The sequence below is a fragment of the Vipera berus genome (assembly GCF_964194415.1).
Source record: "Vipera berus genome assembly, chromosome: 15".
NCBI classification, from domain to species: Eukaryota; Metazoa; Chordata; class Lepidosauria; order Squamata; family Viperidae; genus Vipera; species Vipera berus.
In genome coordinates this window covers 11,357,360-11,377,770 of record NC_138218.1, presented here as the reverse complement: position 1 = coordinate 11,377,770, position 20,411 = coordinate 11,357,360, and the positions used below count along the sequence as shown (strand labels likewise).

The window sequence follows — 20,411 nt, the reverse complement described above, 5'->3', positions numbered from 1 at the left end:
GATGACTGCAGTGCTAACGCTAAGGGACGGGAATAGCGAACACACACACAAACGCCTTTTTAGAGCCTTTTAGCCTTGTTATTCATTATCTGCTTTAATAGCTTTGTTATCAAAATTAACATTGGTCCAAGAGGCGCTGGGGCTGCAGAAGAGCCACCGAAGGAAACTTACTGAAATGGCTTAAAGCGAGCCAAAGAAGCTTATTCCCAGCTGTCTAGCATATAGTAAAGGACAGAAAGCAGAAGTTTCCCCCCTTGATGAAAAGAAAAGACCACAACAGATCAAAATACTCTTTTACAAATACTGTTCTATTGTTTACAAAAAAAACACCCGGGGAGTATAACATGATCACAACACCTAGCCCATAACACTTCCCGGTATGGCCGACTTCCGGTCAGACATGCGCAGTAGTCCTCCACTGCCCTACCCACCGACCTCCCCGGCGTGGCCAACTTCCTGTCCGTCTCCGTGGCCGTCCTTCCACTTCTGTTCAGAACGACCTTCCCGGCATGGCCGACTTCCGGTCAGACATGCGCAGTAGTCCTCCACTGCCCTCCCCACCGACCTCCCCGGCGTGGCCAACTTCCTGTCCGTCTCCGTGGCCGTCCTTCCACTTCTGTTCAGAACGACCTTTCCGGCATGGCCGACTTCCGGTCAGACATGCGCAGTAGTCTTCCACTGCCCTCCCCACCGACCTCCCCGGCGTGGCCAACTTCCTGTCCGTTTCCGTGGCCGTCCTTCCACTTCTATTCAGAACGACCTTCTCGGCATGGCCGACTTCCGGTCAGACATGCGCAGTAGTCTTCCACTGCCCTCCCCAGCGTGGCTAACTTCCTGTCCGTCTCCGTGGGCGTCCTTCCACTTCTATTCAGAACGACCTTCTCGGCATGGCCGACTTCCGGTCAGACATGCGCAGTAGTCTTCCACTGCCCTCCCCACCGACCTCCCCGGCGTGGCTAACTTCCTGTCCGTTTCCGTGGCCGTCCTTCCACTTCTGTTCAGAACGACCTTCCCGGCATGGCCGACTTGCGGTCGAACATGCGCAGTAGAACTCCACTGCCCTCCCCACCGACCTCCCCGACGTGGCTAACTTCCTGTCCGTCTCCGTGACCGTCCTTCCACTTCTGTTCAGAACGACTTTCCCGGCATGGCCGACTTCCTGTGCCTAAGGGGGCGGCTGGATGCCGGTGGTTGCGACGGTACGAGAGACCGGGAGGCCGAGTCTCTTTGTACCCTCTCCATCTCAGGTTGAAAAACAAGACGCCAAGAGATAAAGTTCATGTATTTGCAACATAAAATTCAGGGATTCCTTTTCAGGCTTAGTTGCGGCGTCTGCATTTCTAAAATGGCACTCGGGCGCTGTTTTACAGCCGGAGGGGGCAAGACGAGTTCAGGGGACAGAAGGGTCGGGATTTTGAGCTTATTCTTCTGCATCTTTATTGTTAGATGCCTTGATGTTAATCATGATAGAGCAACGGGAGGCCCAAGGGCTGCAGAACAGGCACTGAAAAAGGAAACCTGCTTCAAAAGCCTTACACAATTCTCACTGTTAAACAAAGCGCCCCATTTTATGACCCCTTTTTTTGGCAAAACTGTTAAGCGAATCACTTGCAGTTGTTAATGAGTCATGTTGTCCTTAAACGAACCCGGCTTCTCCCACTGAACTTTGTTTGTGAAAAAAGTCTCAATTTTTTATTTTTATTTTGGGGGTGGGGGGGAGATCACATAGCCACCTACAGGCTCACGGCTTACAGAAAAATGGCGATCACGTGACTATAAATATTAAGAACGGCTTCTAATAATAATGGTTCAGAATAATAACCTTAAAATCCCATTGAAAAGGTTTATTTCCTTGACTGGGTGCGGTTCCTTACTGTGACCACGGGAGGGCACTCTTTTCTGTCCCGTAGCGTTAACGTTGAGGAATCCTAGGCCTTTTTGATGCCCTCGGCCAAAGATGGCGGCTGCTGCGCGCCGAGCCGGGCGGAAGTGCCGCCGCGGGGCCTGCCGGGAGTGGTAGTCGCGGGCGCGGGAGAGGCAGCCATGCTGCGGCCGGCGGCGCTGCTGGCGTTGCTGCTGCTGGGCGCGCTGCGGTCGGCGGCGCTGGAGCCGGTCAGCGTCAGCCTGGCCATCGGGGCGGCCTCCATGCTGACCGGCTACCTCTCCTCGCCCCGCTTCTACTGTGCCTTCGTGGAGTGCTGCCCTCCCGACGACCCCCGAGCCGACCCCGCAGGTATTTGGGAGGCGGGGCAGCCCCCCCCGGAGTCTTTGGGGGAATACATCTCCCATAGTCCCCAACCTGCCTCTGCACCTGCTGTCGCGGGAGAGGACGCCGTCTCCTGGCAACCGAGTTCCCATCTTCCCCAGCCGGTCTCTGCCCCTGTCTAAAGTCTTAGGCAGGGGTCTTCAAACTTGGCCCTTTTATGACTTGTGGACTTCAACTCCCAGAATTCTGGGAATTGAAGTCCACAAGTCATAAAAGGGCCAAGTTTGAAGACCCCTGGTCTTAGGTGTCTAGGACTCCGTCCCAAGGCCCCTGCTCCCCTCCCTCCCTCCCTCCCTCCCTCCCTCCCCATTTTCCCCATCCCTTCCTCATCACTCCACAGCCCTGCGGCAGGTAGTCCTCCCCTCGCGACCACAATGGGACCAGAATGTAGGTCGCTGAGTGAGACGTTTCTGAAGTGAATTTTGCCCACAGCCCTGCAGCAGGCCCTGGACGAGAGGCTCTTCGGCCAGCACCTGGCCCAAGGGGTCATCCTGAAGGCGCTGACCGGCTTCGTCAACAACCCCAGCCCGAAGAAGCCGCTGGTCCTCTCGCTGCACGGCTGGGCCGGGACGGGGAAAAACTTTGTCAGCCAAATCATCGCCGAGAACCTCTACCCAGCCGGGCTCAAGAGCAAATTTGTGCACCTCTTTCTTTCTACGCTGCATTTCCCGCACGAGCACCTGGTCCCTCTCTACAAGGTGAGAGCAAAACCTGAGTCGCTTCAGCTCGGGTGCAAGGGGCTGTTTTTGCAGCATCTTTGACAGAATTACAGCCGCTTCTGGGCTGCTGTTGGACCCGTTTTACTGACAGGCCAAGTGAGGCTAAGAGAATAAGTCTGAGAATCGTGACTAAGGTAGGACTGCCCCCAACCCAATAATCGGGGAAGGAAAGGAGCTGTCCCCTCCCGGAAATGCTGTTTATTTGTCCTCTGGTGCCCTTTGCAGGAAGGAGCCAGAAAAAGAAACCAGCTTAGCTGGTTCCACAAGGCACTGAAATCACCTTTTGTAAAAAAAAAATAATAATCTCCTGACGACTAGAAAAGATGAAGCAGTTGGAAAGAAGAAGCTGAGAAGAATGGAAAGCAAAACTTTAAAAGTTTTGGGTATTTAAGGGGAAGGATTTCTAGGGAGTCCCTGAGCGAACACCACAAATGAGGCCAAAGTTTCTGTTGCTAAGCAAGACAGTCACTAAGTGAGTTTTGCCCCATGTTACGACCTTCCTTGCCACCATCTTAAGTGAATCACTGCAGTGGATTAAGGTAGTAACACAGTTGCTAAGTGGATCTGCCTTCCCTCATTGACTTTGCTCGTCAGGTTCACACGACCCCGGGACGCTGCAATCGTCATAAGTATGTGACGGTTGCCAAGTGTCTGAATTTCGATCATGCGACCAGGGGCATGCTGCAACGGTCCTAAGTGTGAAAAGTGGAGATAAGTCTCCTTTTTCAGCGCCATTGTAACTTTGAACGGTCAGTAAATGAACTGTTGTAAGTTCTAGGACTGCCTGTATTGAATTCCACCCAAGCAACCTGAGGGCCTTCCTGCCCAATCTTTACACAGCTTGTAACCTTTGCCCCCCTGGGTTCCAGGACCAGCTGCAGAAATGGATCCGAGGTAACGTCAGCAGCTGCGCAAGGTCCCTCTTCATCTTTGACGAAATGGACAAGCTGCACCCGGGGCTGATTGACGCCATCAAACCCTTCCTGGATTACTACGAGCAGATTGACGGCGTGTCGTATCGGAGAGCCATCTTTGTTTTCCTCAGGTGCTGGCAGATCCGGGGTCTGAATAAGTTAATCTGAGTTTATTATGACCGGAATGAAATGCTCTCTGCTGCTTTCTTTCCTTATACAGTTGCTATAAGACTACGGCTAATCCTCAACTCACAGCCACAGCTGAGCCCAACATTTACGGGGTTGCGAGAAGCCTTAGGCAAGATTCTCTGCCCTTTTGATAGACAGCCGTCACCCTCCCTAGAGTGCAGGCAGGAATTCACCAGGGGTGGGAACACCTCACTGGTGGCGTTATTTCTCCCCAGGGGATTTAGAGAGGAGTTTTTCCTTCTTCACCTGCAAGAATTCATGCTGCAGACGTTTGAAAAATAGACACTGAAATTCAGGGTCAAGGCTGCAGGCGGTCCAATAGAACGGGCAGCTTTGGCGCTGAGGCCCTAGGTTGCCAACCTGTGTCTTAAGTGACCCATGGGTCCTATTGGATGTGGGAAAGGGCCGGGTTTGTAATGCTGGTTCTTTTCAACCTCTGCTTCCCAACAGCAACGCGGGAGGCGACTTGATCACGAAAGTCGCGCTAGATTTTTGGAGGAGCGGCCAGGAGAGGGAGGAGATCGGGCTGAAAGATTTGGAAGTGGTCTTGTCCCTGGGGGTTTTCAACAACAGGAACAGTGAGTAGCGACCTAGGATCTGCGTTGGATTTTCCCCTCCCAAATCCCGTACAAAAAAAAAAGTTTTGTCAATACCATGATTTTTCTGGATGTCTTTGACAGCTTAGCATCGGCCTATTATCAGTTCCCACGCTGTCTGAAAGACTTTGTCTTGAAATTGGAGGAAGATGGGAAGATAGACAGACAGATGAGGAGGATGATAAGGGAAGGGGAGATTCAGACAATATGCTTTGGGAAGTGAGGGAGGAAGGAGGGGAGGAAGAAAGGAAGGAAGCAAGCAAGAAGGGAGGAAGGGAGAGAAAGGAAAGAAGAAGAAGGAGGGAGGGAGGCCAGTAGAGAAAATTTTATCCATCACCCATGCATGAGAGAGAAGACTAAAGACAGAAGTTTTCAACAAGGGCCTGTTTGGAGAGAATATACCGTAGGGATCTCTCAAATCTATTTAGGGCGAACACTGCAGGAAGAAGAGGGAGCTGCCACCGATAAGGCCCCACTCTGAATACCTACCTTGGCAGGCATAGCAGGCGATCTTTAGCGTTCATCACCAAACCCGGATGTGGGCACCCTTTCCCAGGGTCCTTCCAGAGCTCCCCGCTTTTCTCACGCCTCGTCTCTTCCACAGGTGGCCTGTGGCACAGCAGCCTGATCGACCGGAACCTCATTGATTACTTTGTTCCGTTCCTTCCCCTGGAGTACAAGCACGTCAAAATGTGCATCCGGGCAGAGATGAAGTCCCGCGGCAACCCAATGGACGAAGAGATTGTCAACCAGGTGGCCGGCGAGATGACCTTTTTCCCCAAGGACGAGAAGATTTACTCGGACAAAGGCTGTAAAACTGTGCAGACCAAGCTGGATTTCTATTAGGGATCACGGGGACCTGTTTCTCTTTTTTAAGAGTCCCAAAACCAGGGGAGAAAATCTATGCAACGATTTCTCTGTTTGTGCACTTTTAAAAAAGAAAAGAAAAAAAGGCAGTCTCTGGATACGCACTTTTTAAAAACTTTGATTATTCCTAACAGTCTGAATGAACCAAACGAGTTCTGAGCTGACCCCCCCCCTAAAATCACTAAATGTTGTTACACAAGATCTGTCTTCTCATCTCACCCCATCTGCACCCCCAAAAATTACTTTTTGAGAATTTCAGGTTAGAGAAAGGTCAAAACCAGAGTGTGCCTTCTTAGGTCAGTATTGATGAGTGTCGTGTTGTAGAGGTTGTGTCAGTTCAGGGTATCTTGTAGGCCAATTTGATAATTCATATGTCTCTGGAGACTATGCTCAAGAACCCATTCAATTTAGGGGAAAAACTTTCTCCTTTATCTGACATGATTTTCTCTGGATCAAGCTCCTGGTCCTCATGAGGTTTATGGACGGAAACATAGCTCATAAGCCTCTTGATGGAGCGGTGAAAAAAAATATAAGCCTTTTCTTTATCTGGCAGTCATCTTTTTCTCAAGACCAAGTTTCCAGTCCTCATGAGGTTTATACAGAGGATGGTTTTCCTGTGGATAGACTGCCAAGAATCCAGATTTTTATTTTATTTTATTTTTACTTACAGTTGCATCTTCACTGGTCACTGATGCGACTTTCTGTGGTTTGCGAACCTGTTACCTAAAATCCAACATCTGCAAACTGGGTGTGCAATTTACTTAGCCATTTCGCTTTTTTTAACCGAATGAGCTTTAAAGAAATGTATTTTTTTAATGAGTGTTTTATATGCAGAACACTAGAGTTATAATATGATTGAATGCAACTAGGGGAAAAAAGTGAGAATTATAATAAATGAGTGATGAAGATGATTTGGGATGAATCTTGGTTTTTTTTCCAGTTGCTTGTCTATTACAGTCCTCAACTTACAATCGTTCGTTTAGTGACCAATCTTACAAATTCAGGGTTCAGGGGTAATGTCCCTTTGACCGGCTCCTCCGGTTCAAGTCTGTGTCCCAGCTCAAAACAGGGAGTTGTGTTGTTTCGTGGAGCCTGTGCCGATAGTAAGTGGGAGGCCTTGTGGCAGGACTTTGGTTCTCTTCACCCCAAGCCCAGCTGGTAAAAGCAGGAAAGTCTGCCTTCTTACAGACACCTTTCGCCAGAACCCCTGAGATTCCTACAACTCTGTGCTTTTTTCCTAGGGGCACTCGGTGAACGCCTTTGATAAAGGAATATACAAAATAAGCAAACACCCATAAAACTGAGTTTGGTCAGAGTGTTTCGCAAAGTCTGCCCTCCTGTGGCCAGTGTGTGCCATAACGTTTGGCAAAGAAGCCCTGGAGTGGCTTATTTTTATTCTTTCGTGTCTTTCCTTTGATGGAAGCTCAAAGCAGCCACAGAAGAGGCTGTCAGGAGTATAAAAGATAATTCCAGGAGCTAAAATTTCATTTCTAATAGGGCACCGAGGAGGGCAAAACAGGCAATGCTGCCCTCCTGTGGCCAGATAGGTCCGTGGCATTTCCCCCCTCAGGTACAGCAGAAAAGGTCACTAGATTATTATAGATGATTAATAGGTGAGCTAGATAAGAGAGAAATTAAAATAATTTTATGAAAAGCACAATTTTGGTAGCACAGGACATTTCTGAATACACCCAAACCCCAAATCCTTACAAAAGATGATCCTCGGTGACTTCAGCAAAGAGGAGAAGCGCACGGTGCCCAACAGGTCCAAGCTCTGATTTGCGGGATCACAAATATAATCAAGTACTTTCAAATACTGTATTGTTTCTTTGACACAAGCATCGCATCTTCCAAGCATTACACAGCTGAAACAGTTTGTACAATTCAAAAAATAATACAGTCTTAAAGATAAAATACATAGAAGCATAATCCAATACTTTAAGGATAAAAAGTCACATAAAAATTACAAAAGCAATGATAAAATGCCACGGTGTGTTAAACAGTTCACTAATTTAAAATGACATTTTTAACAAAAGGTGAGGTGTAAAAGAAACCATAGTTGTCATCAAAAAAAAATTCTGAGAAGAAACACAACTTCAGTGTTCAAATACATGAATATCACAACAGGTATCTCTTGGTGAAGAGAGGGTGATAAGAAAGAATACATAAAAACAGGCAAAAGATAAAATGTCTACCATAAGCATCACAACTACTTAACGGTTAAATCAGGAGTCAAACTCAATTTTATTACAAAAATACATGTCAAACAGAATGTTACCAAGCTTGAATCCCATTTACAGAAATTTCAGGAACAAAGAGAGAAATGTTTGTGACCAAAGAAATGAAAATTATTGAGCTGACCGCCACATCGTGTCTGTCACGATTAACATGTATCAGTCAAAACATAACTTACACTGGATCCCCTTCCAGTTTGAGACTCAGCTGGGGATCCTCAGGCACCGGAGGCGGCTTGTAGTTGAGCGCTGTTGACTCCTCCTGTGTGGTGACGGCTTAAGGACCGAAGGAGCCTGGGGGACGACTGGCTGCCTCTGCATTCAGAGCGAGTTTCACAGAGTGGTAACTCTGGAGTGCCTTGGCGTCACCTCTGTGAGTCAAGATGGCCTCAGGAGCAGTGCCGCCTTTCGCCCGAGAAATGCGCTCCATCAACTCACCCGTGCTCACAGGGATTCCCCTCCGGTGTGAGGCTCAGCTGGGGATCCTCAGGGACCGGGAGAGGCTTCCAGCCGGGGGCTGCTCCCCCAGGGACCGAAAGGCTCCCCTGGCCACGCCTCCTTCGCCCCCTGCCACTCACCTCAGCCCATTTCCTCCTCCGCTGCCCTCCCCCAGCCAGTCACCAGGGCCCATGCGCCCATGGCCCTCTGCCCGTTGCCCTTCGGCCCGCCCAATGCGCCCAGACACCCCTTGTCCGGGGTCTTTGGCTGTACGGGACAAATAGCCCCAGCCCATCGGGGGCAGGCCGAAGCCATGGTGCTGCGGGGGCAGCGAGCGATGGGCAATCCCAGGGGCGGGGGGGGGGCAGCTGTGATGCAAGAGTTTTTTAAGTGCTGTGGCTGCTCTGTCCCCAGAATTGGGAGGGGGGGGACGGGCAGCAGAGTAGCAGCCCCCGGGCCCACTGGGGGGAGGGGCAGTCTGACAAGGGTGCGTTGGGGGAACAAGGGGGGGGCTTCACGAAGACAGCTTGGGTCACAACTCAAAGAAAGAGGGGAGGAGGAGAAAGGCCGGAGCAGCTTCTGCTGTTGCCAGGGGTGACTGGGATGGGGGGAGACAGGCAAAGAGCAAGGCCAGCGAGGCTTCACCCGGCTCTACCCTCCCAAGACGGTCGCAGTCCCATTAGCCCCCCAGCCTTGCCATTTGCCCCACGTTACCCTCCCAAGACGGTCGCAGTCCCATTAGCCCCCCAGCCTTGCCATTTGCCCCACGTTACCCTCCCAAGACGGTCGCAGTCCCATTAGCCCCCCAGCCTTGCCATTTGCCCCACGCTACCCTCCCAAGACGGTCGCAGTCCCATTAGCCCCCCAGCCTTGCCATTTGCCCACAGTACCCTCCCAAGACGGTCGCAGTCCCATTAGCCCCCCAGCCTTGCCATTTGCCCCACAGTACCCTCCCAAGACGGTCGCAGTCCCATTAGCCCCCCAGCCCTGCCATTTGCCCCACGTTACCCTCCCAAGACGGTCGCAGTCCCATTAGCCCCCCAGCCTTGCCATTTGCCCACAGTACCCTCCCAAGACGGTCGCAGTCCCATTAGCCCCCCAGCCCTGCCATTTGCCCACAGTACCCTCCCAAGACGGTCGCAGTCCCATTAGCCCCCCAGCCCTGCCATTTGCCCCACGTTACCCTCCCAAGACGGTCGCAGTCCCATTAGCCCCCCAGCCTTGCCATTTGCCCCACAGTACCCTCCCAAGACGGTCGCAGTCCCATTAGCCCCCCAGCCCTGCCATTTGCCCCACGTTACCCTCCCAAGACGGTCGCAGTCCCATTAGCCCCCCAGCCCTGCCATTTGCCCCACAGTACCCTCCCAAGACGGTCGCAGTCCCATTAGCCGCCCAGCCTTGCCATTTGCCCCACGCTGCCCTCCCAAGACGGTCGCAGTCCCATTAGCCCCCCAGCCTTGCCATTTGCCCACAGTACCCTCCCAAGACGGTCGCAGTCCCATTAGCCCCCCAGCCTTGCCATTTGCCCCACAGTACCCTCCCAAGACGGTCGCAGTCCCATTAGCCCCCCAGCCTTGCCATTTGCCCCACGCTACCCACCCAAGACGATCGCAGTCCCATTAGCCCCCCAGCCTTGCCATTTGCCCCACGCTGCCCTCCCAAGACGGTCGCAGTCCCATTAGCCCCCCAGCCTTGCCATTTGCCCCACGCTGCCCTCCCAAGACGGTCGCAGTCCCATTAGCCCCCCAGCCTTGCCATTTGCCCCACGCTACCCTCCCAAGACGGTCGCAGTCCCATTAGCCCCCCAGCCTTGCCATTTGCCCCACGCTACCCTCCCAAGACGGTCGCAGTCCCATTAGCCCCCCAGCCCTGCCATTTGCCCCACGTTACCCTCCCAAGACGGTCGCAGTCCCATTAGCCCCCCAGCCTTGCCATTTGCCCACAGTACCCTCCCAAGACGGTCGCAGTCCCATTAGCCCCCCAGCCCTGCCATTTGCCCACAGTACCCTCCCAAGACGGTCGCAGTCCCATTAGCCCCCCAGCCCTGCCATTTGCCCCACGTTACCCTCCCAAGACGGTCGCAGTCCCATTAGCCCCCCAGCCTTGCCATTTGCCCCACAGTACCCTCCCAAGACGGTCGCAGTCCCATTAGCCCCCCAGCCCTGCCATTTGCCCCACGTTACCCTCCCAAGACGGTCGCAGTCCCATTAGCCCCCCAGCCCTGCCATTTGCCCCACAGTACCCTCCCAAGACGGTCGCAGTCCCATTAGCCGCCCAGCCTTGCCATTTGCCCCACGCTGCCCTCCCAAGACGGTCGCAGTCCCATTAGCCCCCCAGCCTTGCCATTTGCCCACAGTACCCTCCCAAGACGGTCGCAGTCCCATTAGCCCCCCAGCCTTGCCATTTGCCCCACAGTACCCTCCCAAGACGGTCGCAGTCCCATTAGCCCCCCAGCCTTGCCATTTGCCCCACGCTACCCACCCAAGACGATCGCAGTCCCATTAGCCCCCCAGCCTTGCCATTTGCCCCACGCTGCCCTCCCAAGACGGTCGCAGTCCCATTAGCCCCCCAGCCTTGCCATTTGCCCCACGCTGCCCTCCCAAGACGGTCGCAGTCCCATTAGCCCCCCAGCCTTGCCATTTGCCCCACGCTACCCTCCCAAGACGGTCGCAGTCCCATTAGCCCCCCAGCCTTGCCATTTGCCCCACGCTACCCTCCCAAGACGGTCGCAGTCCCATTAGCCCCCCAGCCTTGCCATTTGCCCCACGTTACCCTCCCAAGACGGTCGCAGTCCCATTAGCCCCCCAGCCTTGCCATTTGCCCCACGCTACCCTCCCAAGACGGTCGCAGTCCCATTAGCCCCCCAGCCTTGCCATTTGCCCACAGTACCCTCCCAAGACGGTCGCAGTCCCATTAGCCCCCCAGCCTTGCCATTTGCCCCACGCTACCCTCCCAAGACGGTCGCAGTCCCATTAGCCCCCCAGCCTTGCCATTTGCCCACAGTACCCTCCCAAGACGGTCGCAGTCCCATTAGCCCCCCAGCCCTGCCATTTGCCCCACGTTACCCTCCCAAGACGGTCACAGTCCCATTAGCCCCCCAGCCTTGCCATTTGCCCACAGTACCCTCCCAAGACGGTCGCAGTCCCATTAGCCCCCCAGCCTTGCCATTTGCCCCACGCTACCCTCCCAAGACGGTCGCAGTCCCATTAGCCCCCCAGCCTTGCCATTTGCCCCACGCTACCCTCCCAAGACGGTCGCAGTCCCATTAGCCCCCCAGCCTTGCCATTTGCCCCACGCTGCCCTCCCAAGACGGTCGCAGTCCCATTAGCCCCCCAGCCTTGCCATTTGCCCCACGCTACCCTCCCAAGACGGTCGCAGTCCCATTAGCCCCCCAGCCTTGCCATTTGCCCCACGCTACCCTCCCAAGACGGTCGCAGTCCCATTAGCCCCCCAGCCTTGCCATTTGCCCCACGCTACCCTCCCAAGACGGTCGCAGTCCCATTAGCCCCCCAGCCTTGCCATTTGCCCCACGCTGCCCTCCCAAGACAGTCGCAGTCCCATTAGCCCCCCAGCCTTGCCATTTGCCCACAGTACCCTCCCAAGACGGTCGCAGTCCCATTAGCCCCCCAGCCTTGCCATTTGCCCCACAGTACCCTCCCAAGACGGTCGCAGTCCCATTAGCCCCCCAGCCTTGCCATTTGCCCCACGCTACCCACCCAAGACGGTCGCAGTCCCATTAGCCCCCCAGCCTTGCCATTTGCCCCACGCTACCCACCCAAGACGGTCGCAGTCCCATTAGCCCCCCAGCCTTGCCATTTGCCCCATGCTACCCTCCCAAGACGGTCGCAGTCCCATTAGCCCCCCAGCCTTGCCATTTGCCCCACGCTACCCACCCAAGACGGTCGCAGTCCCATTAGCCTCCCAGCCCTGCCATTTGTCCCACGCTACCCACCCAAGACGGTCGCAGTCCCATTAGCCCCCCAGCCTTGCCATTTGCCCACAGTACCCTCCCAAGACGGTCGCAGTCCCATTAGCCCCCCAGCCATGCCATTTGCCCACAGTACCCTCCCAAGACGGTCGCAGTCCCATTAGCCCCCCAGCCTTGCCATTTGCCCACGTTACCCACCCAAGACGGTCGCAGTCCCATTAGCCCCCCAGCCTTGCCATTTGCCCACGTTACCCACCCAAGACGGTCGCAGTCCCATTAGCCCCCCAGCCTTGCCATTTGGCCCACGCTACCCTCTCAAGACGGTCGCAGTCCCATTAGCCCCCCAGCCTTGCCATTTGCCCGCGTTACCCTCCCAAGACGGTCGCAGTCCCATTAGACCCCCAGCCTTGCCATTTGCCCGCGTTACCCACCCAAGACGGTCGCAGTCCCATTAGCCCCCCAGCCTTGCCATTTGCCCCACGTTACCCTCCCGACGGTCGCAGTCCCATTAGCCCCCCAGCCTTGCCATTTGCCCCACGCTACCCTCCCAAGACGGTCGCAGTCCCATTAGCCCCCCAGCCTTGCCATTTGCCCCACGCTACCCTCCCAAGACGGTCGCAGTCCCATTAGCCCCCCAGCCTTGCCATTTGCCCCACGCTACCCTCCCAAGACGGTCGCAGTCCCATTAGCCCCCCAGCCTTGCCATTTGCCCGCGTTACCCACCCAAGACGGTCGCAGTCCCATTAGCCCCCCAGCATTGCCATTTGCCCAACGTTACCCTCCCAAGACGGTCGCAGTCCCATTAGACCCCCAGCCTTGCCATTTGCCCGCGTTACCCACCCAAGACGGTCGCAGTCCCATTAGCCCCCCCCCAGCCTTGCCATTTACCCCACGCTACCCTCCCAAGACACTCGCAGTCCCATTAGCCCCCCAGCCTTGCCATTTGCCCCACAGTACCCTCCCAAGACGGTCGCAGTCCCATTAGCCCCCCAGCCTTGCCATTTGCCCCACGCTACCCTCCCAAGACGGTCGCAGTCCCATTAGCCCCCCAGCCTTGCCATTTGCCCCACGCTACCCTCCCAAGACGGTCGCAGTTCTAGCAGCCCACCAGCCCTCTCTTTGCCTGTGTGCACCCTTAACCCACCTACCTGGCAATAGCAGAAGCTGCTCCGGCCTTTCTCCTCCTCCCCTCTTTCGTTTGAGTTGTGACTGAAGCTGTCTTCGTGAAGCCCCCCCCCTTGTTCCCCCAACGCACCCTTGTCAGACTGCCCTTCCCCCCCAGTGGCCCCGGCAGCTGCTACTCCTGCTGCCAATCCCCCTCCTCCCAATTCTGGTGAAAGAGCTGCAAGGCCCAAAACGTGTAGAGCAGCCACACTTCTTTAAAAAATCTTGCATCACAGCTGTCCCCCCACCCCCCCGGGATTGTCCCGTACGGCCAAAGACCCAGGATAGAGGTTTTCTGGGTGAATTGGCTGGACCGAAGGGCGACGGGCAGAGGGCCAAGGGCCCATTGATCGTGGAGAATGGCTGGGGGAGGGCAGTGGAGGAGGAAAGCTGGCTGTAAATGGGCTGAGGTGAGTGGCAGGGGGTCCACGCCTAAACGTGGGGGTCGACCATGTGCACAGATGGAATCAGGAATAGTGCATCTCTTTTGTCTCTCTGGTTTCACTGACGGCACTGATAAGGATCATCATTGGCCATGTGTAAAGTAGTGAGGGAAGCCATCCAAAAGGATTCCCTTCCAGTTTGAGACTCAGTTGGGGAGCCTCAGGGACTGGGAGAGGCTTCCGGCCGAGGGCTCTTGACCCCTCCAGTGTGATTCACCCTCGCTGCTCACTCAGTGATTGAAAGGGTCACCCGGGGCGACCCGGAGAGACTTCTAGTGTGAGTCTCACAGAGTAACCGCTCAGGGACTGGATGTGTCTGGCAGAACTGGCGTTAAATCTATTATCTACAGTTAGGTACTGATTGACTTGATGAAGTAGCATTCTTGGTGGAGACCATACTCATTCTTCCGTTCCATTCCTTCTTCCTCCATTTTCAACAGCAACACTGCAGGCTGACAATGTGTCTTCTGTCTTCCAAGATGGTGTAGTAGAAGCCTATGAGTTAAAAAAATATCAGCATTACTTCAGCTGCCACTGGAGTCTTACTCCTAATAATGCAAAATACACAGTGCTTACTATTACCCCAATACAGGTATTCCCTTTCCTTATCCTAAAGCTTTGAAGAATACAAGACTCAACTAAACTTACCTCACAGCGAAGGAGGCGCCATCACAGCCAAAGGCTAATAGGGCTTGAGCTGGAGACATTTTCTTGCTTTTTCTTTCTTCTTTCTTCCTCTGCTGTACCCAGCATGCATTGTCTCTTTCGAGGAACAGTTGGCAGAAGAGCGCACTTGTTCCTCTGCTCAGTCTGCAAAGCTAGGGAGCTATAAAATCTTTTATATATCAACGGCCACATCTAGCATTAGGAATCAGCCATTGACATTTTCTTTTGGGTTCTAAGAACAATTGCCATGGCTAGAATTACGCCAGGCAGAGAACTATATAAGAATTATTGCCATGGCTAAAATTACGCCAGGCAGAGAACTATAAAATCTATTATTAACCACCGGCCACACTGGTCATTTAAAAGGGCCGTTGAGTTTTTCTTTCTGGTTCTAAGAACCATCGCCTGGGCTAGAATTATGCCAGGCAGAAAAGTATAATATCTATAATTGATCAACAGCCACGCCTAGCATTAAAAAGGGCTGTTGGGGAGGTTTCCTTTCTGGTTGTAAGAACCATTGCCATAGCTAAATTTACAGCTGGCAGGAATGGCATTAAATCTATTATCTACAGTTAGGTACTGATTGACTTGGTGAAGTAGCATTCTTGGTGGAGACCATACTCATTCTTCCGTTCCATTCCTTCTTCCTCCATTTTCACCATCAACACTGCAGGCTGACAATGTGTCTTCTGTCTTCTAAGATGGTGTAGTAGAAGCCTATGAGTTAAAAAAAAATCAGTTACTTCAGCTGCCACTGGAGTCTTACTCCTAATAATGCAAAATACACTGTGCTTACTATTACCCCAATACAGGTATTCCCTTTCCTTATCCTAAAGCTTTGAAGAATACAAGACTCAACTAAACTTACCTCACAGCGAAGGAGGTGCCATCACAGCCAAAGGCTAATAGGGCTTGAGCTGGATACATTTTCTTGCTTTTTCTTTCTTCTTTCTTCCTCTGCTGTGCGCAGCATGCGTTGTCTCTTTCGAGGAACAGTTGGCAGAAGAGCGCACTTGTTCCTCTGCTCAGTCTGCAAAGCTAGGGAGCTATAAAATCTTTTATATATCAACGGCCACATCTAGCATTAGGAATCAGCCGTTGAGGTTTTCTTTCTGGTTCTAAGAACCATCGTCCGGGCTAGAATTAGGCCAGGCCGAAAAGTATAATATCTATAATCGATCAACAGCCACACCTAGCATTAAAAAAAGGCCATTGCGGTTTTCTTTCTGGTTCTAAGAACCACCGCCATGGCTAGAATTAGGCCAGGCAGAAAACTATAAAAATCTATTATTAACCATCGGCCACACTGGTCATTTAAAAGGGCCGTTGAGGTTTTCTTTCTGGTTCTAAGAACCATCACGGTGGCTAGAATTATGCCAGGCAGAAAATTATAAAATCTATAATCAATCAACAGCCACGCCTAGCATTAAAAAGGGCTGTTGGGGAGGTTTCCTTTCTGGTTGTAAGAACCATTGCCATAGCTAAATTTACAGCTGGCAGGAATGGCATTAAATCTATTATCTACAGTTAGGTACTGATTGACTTGGTGAAGTAGCATTCTTGGTGGAGACCATACTCATTCTTCCGTTCCATTCCTTCTTCCTCCATTTTCACCATCAACACTGCAGGCTGACAATGTGTCTTCTGTCTTCTAAGATAGTGTACTAGAAGCCTATGAGTTAAAAAAACCAACAACAGTTTTACTTCAGATGCCACTGGAGTTTTACTCCCAAGAATGCACAAGGTACAGTGGTGCCTATTACCTCAGATGCAGGCATTACCTTTCCTTAACTAGGCACAATGCAGAGGTTCCCAACTGTTTGGGCACCAGGGATCGGTGCCATGGAGAAAGGGTTTCCGTGGACCAGAGGGGGTGTGGTTTTTAATACCTGCATCCTGAGGATGGAGCTTTGCTTGTTTGGGTGGCCCGCTTGCTGGCATGCTGCGGTCCGGTGCCGGTCCTCAGACCGAGGGTTGGGGACCCCCTGGTATTGGAAGACCATCCACCTCCCTCCATATCCTAAGACTTCGAAGAATACAAGACTGAACTAAACGTACCTCACAGCGCAGGAGGCGCCATCACAGCCAAAGGCTAATAGGGCTTGAGCTGGAGACATTTTCTTGCTCTCGTTTCTTCTTTCTTCTTCTTTCGCTTCTGTTTCTCCCTCTGCTGTGCCCAGCATGCGTTGTCTCTTTCGAGGAACAGTTGGCAGAAGAGCGTACTTGTTCCTCTGCTCAGTCTGCAAAGCTAGGGAGCTATAAAATCTTTTATATATCAACGGCCACATCTAGCATTAGGAATCAGCCGTTGAGGTTTTCTTTCTGGTTCTAAGAACCATCGCCCGGGCTAGAATTAGGCCAGGCAGAAAACTATAAAAATCTATTATTAACCATCGGCCACACTGGTCATTTAAAAGGGCCGTTGAGGTTTTCTTTCTGGTTCTAAGAACCATCACGGTGGCTAGAATTATGCCAGGCAGAAAAGTATAAAATCTATAATCAATCAACAGCCACGCCTAGCATTAAAAAGGGCTGTTGGGGAGGTTTCCTTTCTGGTTGTAAGAACCATTGCCATAGCTAAATTTACAGCTGGCAGGAATGGCATTAAATCTATTATCTACAGTTAGGTACTGATTGACTTGGTGAAGTAGCATTCTTGGTGGAGACCATACTCATTCTTCCGTTCCATTCCTTCTTCCTCCATTTTCACCATCAACACTGCAGGCTGACAATGTGTCTTCTGTCTTCTAAGATGGTGTACTAGAAGCCTATGAGTTAAAAAAACCAACAACAGTTTTACTTCAGATGCCACTGGAGTTTTACTCCCAAGAATGCACAAGGTACAGTGGTGCCTATTACCTCAGATGCAGGCGTTACCTTTCCTTAACTAGGCACAATGCAGAGGTTCCCAACTGTTTGGGCACCAGGGATCGGTGCCATGGAGAAAGGGTTTCCGTGGACCAGAGGGGGTGTGGTTTTTAATACCTGCATCCTGAGGATGGAGCTTTGCTTGTTTGGGTGGCCCGCTTGCTGGCATGCTGCGGTCCGGTGCCGGTCCTCAGACCGAGGGTTGGGGACCCCCTGGTATTGGAAGACCATCCACCTCCCTCCATATCCTAAGACTTCGAAGAATACAAGACTGAACTAAACGTACCTCACAGCGCAGGAGGCGCCATCACAGCCAAAGGCTAATAGGGCTTGAGCTGGAGACATTTTCTTGCTCTCGTTTCTTCTTTCTTCTTCTTTCGCTTCTGTTTCTCCCTCTGCTGTGCCCAGCATGCGTTGTCTCTTTCGAGGAACAGTTGGCAGAAGAGCGTACTTGTTCCTCTGCTCAGTCTGCAAAGCTAGGGAGCTATAAAATCTTTTATATATCAACGGCCACATCTAGCATTAGGAATCAGCCGTTGAGGTTTTCTTTCTGGTTCTAAGAACCATCGCCCGGGCTAGAATTAGGCCAGGCTGAAAAGTATAATATCTATAATCGATCAACAGCCACACCTAGCATTAAAAAAAGGCCATTGCGGTTTTCTTTGTGGTTCTAAGAACCATCGCCCGGGCTAGAATTATGCCAGGCAGAAAAGTATAAAATCTATAATTGATCAACAGCCACGCCTAGCATTAAAAAGGGCTGTTGGGGAGGTTTCCTTTCTGGTTGTAAGAACCATTGCCATAGCTAAATTTACAGCTGGCAGGAATGGCATTAAATCTATTATCTACAGTTAGGTACTGATTGACTTGGTGAAGTAGCATTCTTGGTGGAGACCATACTCATTCTTCCGTTCCATTCCTTCTTCCTCCATTTTCACCATCAACACTGCAGGCTGACAATGTGTCTTCTGTCTTCTAAGATGGTGTACTAGAAGCCTATGAGTTAAAAAAACCAACAACAGTTTTACTTCAGATGCCACTGGAGTCTTACTCCTAATAATGCAAAATACACAGTGCTTACTATTACCCCAATACAGGTATTCCCTTTCCTTATCCTAAAGCTTTGAAGAATACAAGACTCAACTAAACTTACCTCACAGCGAAGGAGGCACCCTCACAGCCAAAGGCTAATAGGGCTTGAGCTGGATACATTTTCTTGCTTTTTCTTTCTTCTTTCTTCCTCTGCTGTGCGCAGCATGCGTTGTCTCTTTCGAGGAACAGTTGGCAGAAGAGCGCACTTGTTCCTCTGCTCAGTCTGCAAAGCTAGGGAGCTATAAAATCTTTTATATATCAACGGCCACATCTAGCATTAGGAATCAGCCGTTGAGGTTTTCTTTCTGGTTCTAAGAACCATCGCCCGGGCTAGAATTAGGCCAGGCCGAAAAGTATAATATCTATAATCGATCAACAGCCACACCTAGCATTAAAAAAAGGCCATTGCGGTTTTCTTTCTGGTTCTAAGAACCACCGCCATGGCTAGAATTAGGCCAGGCAGAAAACTATAAAAATCTATTATTAACCATCGGCCACACTGGTCATTTAAAAGGGCCGTTGAGGTTTTCTTTCTGGTTCTAAGAACCATCACGGTGGCTAGAATTATGCCAGGCAGAAAAGTATAAAATCTATAATCAATCAACAGCCACGCCTAGCATTAAAAAGGGCTGTTGGGGAGGTTTCCTTTCTGGTTGTAAGAACCATTGCCATAGCTAAATTTACAGCTGGCAGGAATAGCATTAAATCTATTATCTACAGTTAGGTACTGATTGACTTGGTGAAGTAGCATTCTTGGTGGAGACCATACTCATTCTTCCGTTCCATTCCTTCTTCCTCCATTTTCACCATCAACACTGCAGGCTGACAATGTGTCTTCTGTCTTCTAAGATGGTGTACTAGAAGCCTATGAGTTAAAAAAACCAACAACAGTTTTACTTCAGATGCCACTGGAGTTTTACTCCCAAGAATGCACAAGGTACAGTGGTGCCTATTACCTCAGATGCAGGCGTTACCTTTCCTTAACTAGGCACAATGCAGAGGTTCCCAACTGTTTGGGCACCAGGGATCGGTGCCATGGAGAAAGGGTTTCCGTGGACCAGAGGGGGTGTGGTTTTTAATACCTGCATCCTGAGGATGGAGCTTTGCTTGTTTGGGTGGCCCGCTTGCTGGCATGCTGCGGTCCGGTGCCGGTCCTCAGACCGAGGGTTGGGGACCCCCTGGTATTGGAAGACCATCCACCTCCCTCCATATCCTAAGACTTCGAAGAATACAAGACTGAACTAAACGTACCTCACAGCGCAGGAGGCGCCATCACAGCCAAAGGCTAATAGGGCTTGAGCTGGAGACATTTTCTTGCTCTCGTTTCTTCTTTCTTCTTCTTTCGCTTCTGTTTCTCCCTCTGCTGTGCCCAGCATGCGTTGTCTCTTTCGAGGAACAGTTGGCAGAAGAGCGTACTTGTTCCTCTGCTCAGTCTGCAAAGCTAGGGAGCTATAAAATCTTTTATATATCAACGGCCACATCTAGCATTAGGAATCAGCCGTTGAGGTTTTCTTTCTGGTTCTAAGAACCATCGCCCGGGCTAGAATTAGGCCAGGCTGAAAAGTATAATATCTATAATCGATCAACAGCCACACCTAGCATTAAAAAAAGGCCATTGCGGTTTTCTTTGTGGTTCTAAGAACCATCGCCCGGGCTAGAATTATGCCAGGCAGAAAAGTATAAAATCTATAATCGATCAACAGCCACGCCTAGCATTAAAAAGGGCTGTTGGGGAGGTTTCCTTTCTGGTTGTAAGAACCATTGCCATAGCTAAATTTACAGCTGGCAGGAATGGCATTAAATCTATTATCTACAGTTAGGTACTGATTGACTTGGTGAAGTAGCATTCTTGGTGGAGACCATACTCATTCTTCCGTTCCATTCCTTCTTCCTCCATTTTCACCATCAACACTGCAGGCTGACAATGTGTCTTCTGTCTTCTAAGATGGTGTACTAGAAGCCTATGAGTTAAAAAAACCAACAACAGTTTTACTTCAGATGCCACTGGAGTCTTACTCCTAATAATG

The 20,411-nt window shown here is 51.4% G+C and overlaps 1 protein-coding gene and 2 long non-coding RNA genes across 3 annotated transcripts; 1 reads left to right on the top strand and 2 right to left on the bottom strand.

Moving 5' to 3' along the window:
• The first annotated feature begins 1,887 nt into the window (after positions 1 to 1,887).
• On the top strand, positions 1,888 to 6,462 carry LOC308674873 (torsin-1B-like). Its single transcript, XM_081339703.1, has 5 exons — positions 1,888 to 2,233; positions 2,699 to 2,964; positions 3,855 to 4,030; positions 4,539 to 4,666; positions 5,289 to 6,462. Exons 1-5 carry the CDS (start codon positions 1,942 to 1,944, stop codon positions 5,528 to 5,530), a joined length of 1,104 nt encoding a protein of 367 aa, XP_081195829.1. The 5' UTR covers positions 1,888 to 1,941; the 3' UTR covers positions 5,531 to 6,462.
• A 7,577-nt stretch (positions 6,463 to 14,039) lies between these two features.
• LOC308675044 lies at positions 14,040 to 15,486 on the bottom strand. Its single transcript, XR_014028045.1, has 3 exons — positions 15,293 to 15,486; positions 14,407 to 15,141; positions 14,040 to 14,253 (listed from the first exon to the last, which is right to left on the bottom strand). It is a non-coding gene; the product is annotated as an uncharacterized lncRNA (long non-coding RNA).
• A 2,704-nt stretch (positions 15,487 to 18,190) lies between these two features.
• Positions 18,191 to 19,839, bottom strand: LOC308674964. Its single transcript, XR_014028013.1, has 3 exons — positions 19,636 to 19,839; positions 18,446 to 19,249; positions 18,191 to 18,288 (listed from the first exon to the last, which is right to left on the bottom strand). It is a non-coding gene; the product is annotated as an uncharacterized lncRNA (long non-coding RNA).
• Between the last annotated feature and the right edge of the window lie 572 nt (positions 19,840 to 20,411).

Coding starts and splice junctions, on each gene's coding strand:
- LOC308674873 (XM_081339703.1), top strand. CDS start 1,942: ATGCCCTCGGCCAAAGATGGCGGCTGCTGCGCGCCGAGCCGGGCGGAA. Junction 2,965..3,854: donor ACCTGGTCCCTCTCTACAAG/GTGAGAGCAAAA, acceptor CCTGGGTTCCAG/GACCAGCTGCAGAAATGGAT. Junction 4,667..5,288: donor GGTTTTCAACAACAGGAACA/GTGAGTAGCGAC, acceptor TCTCTTCCACAG/GTGGCCTGTGGCACAGCAGC.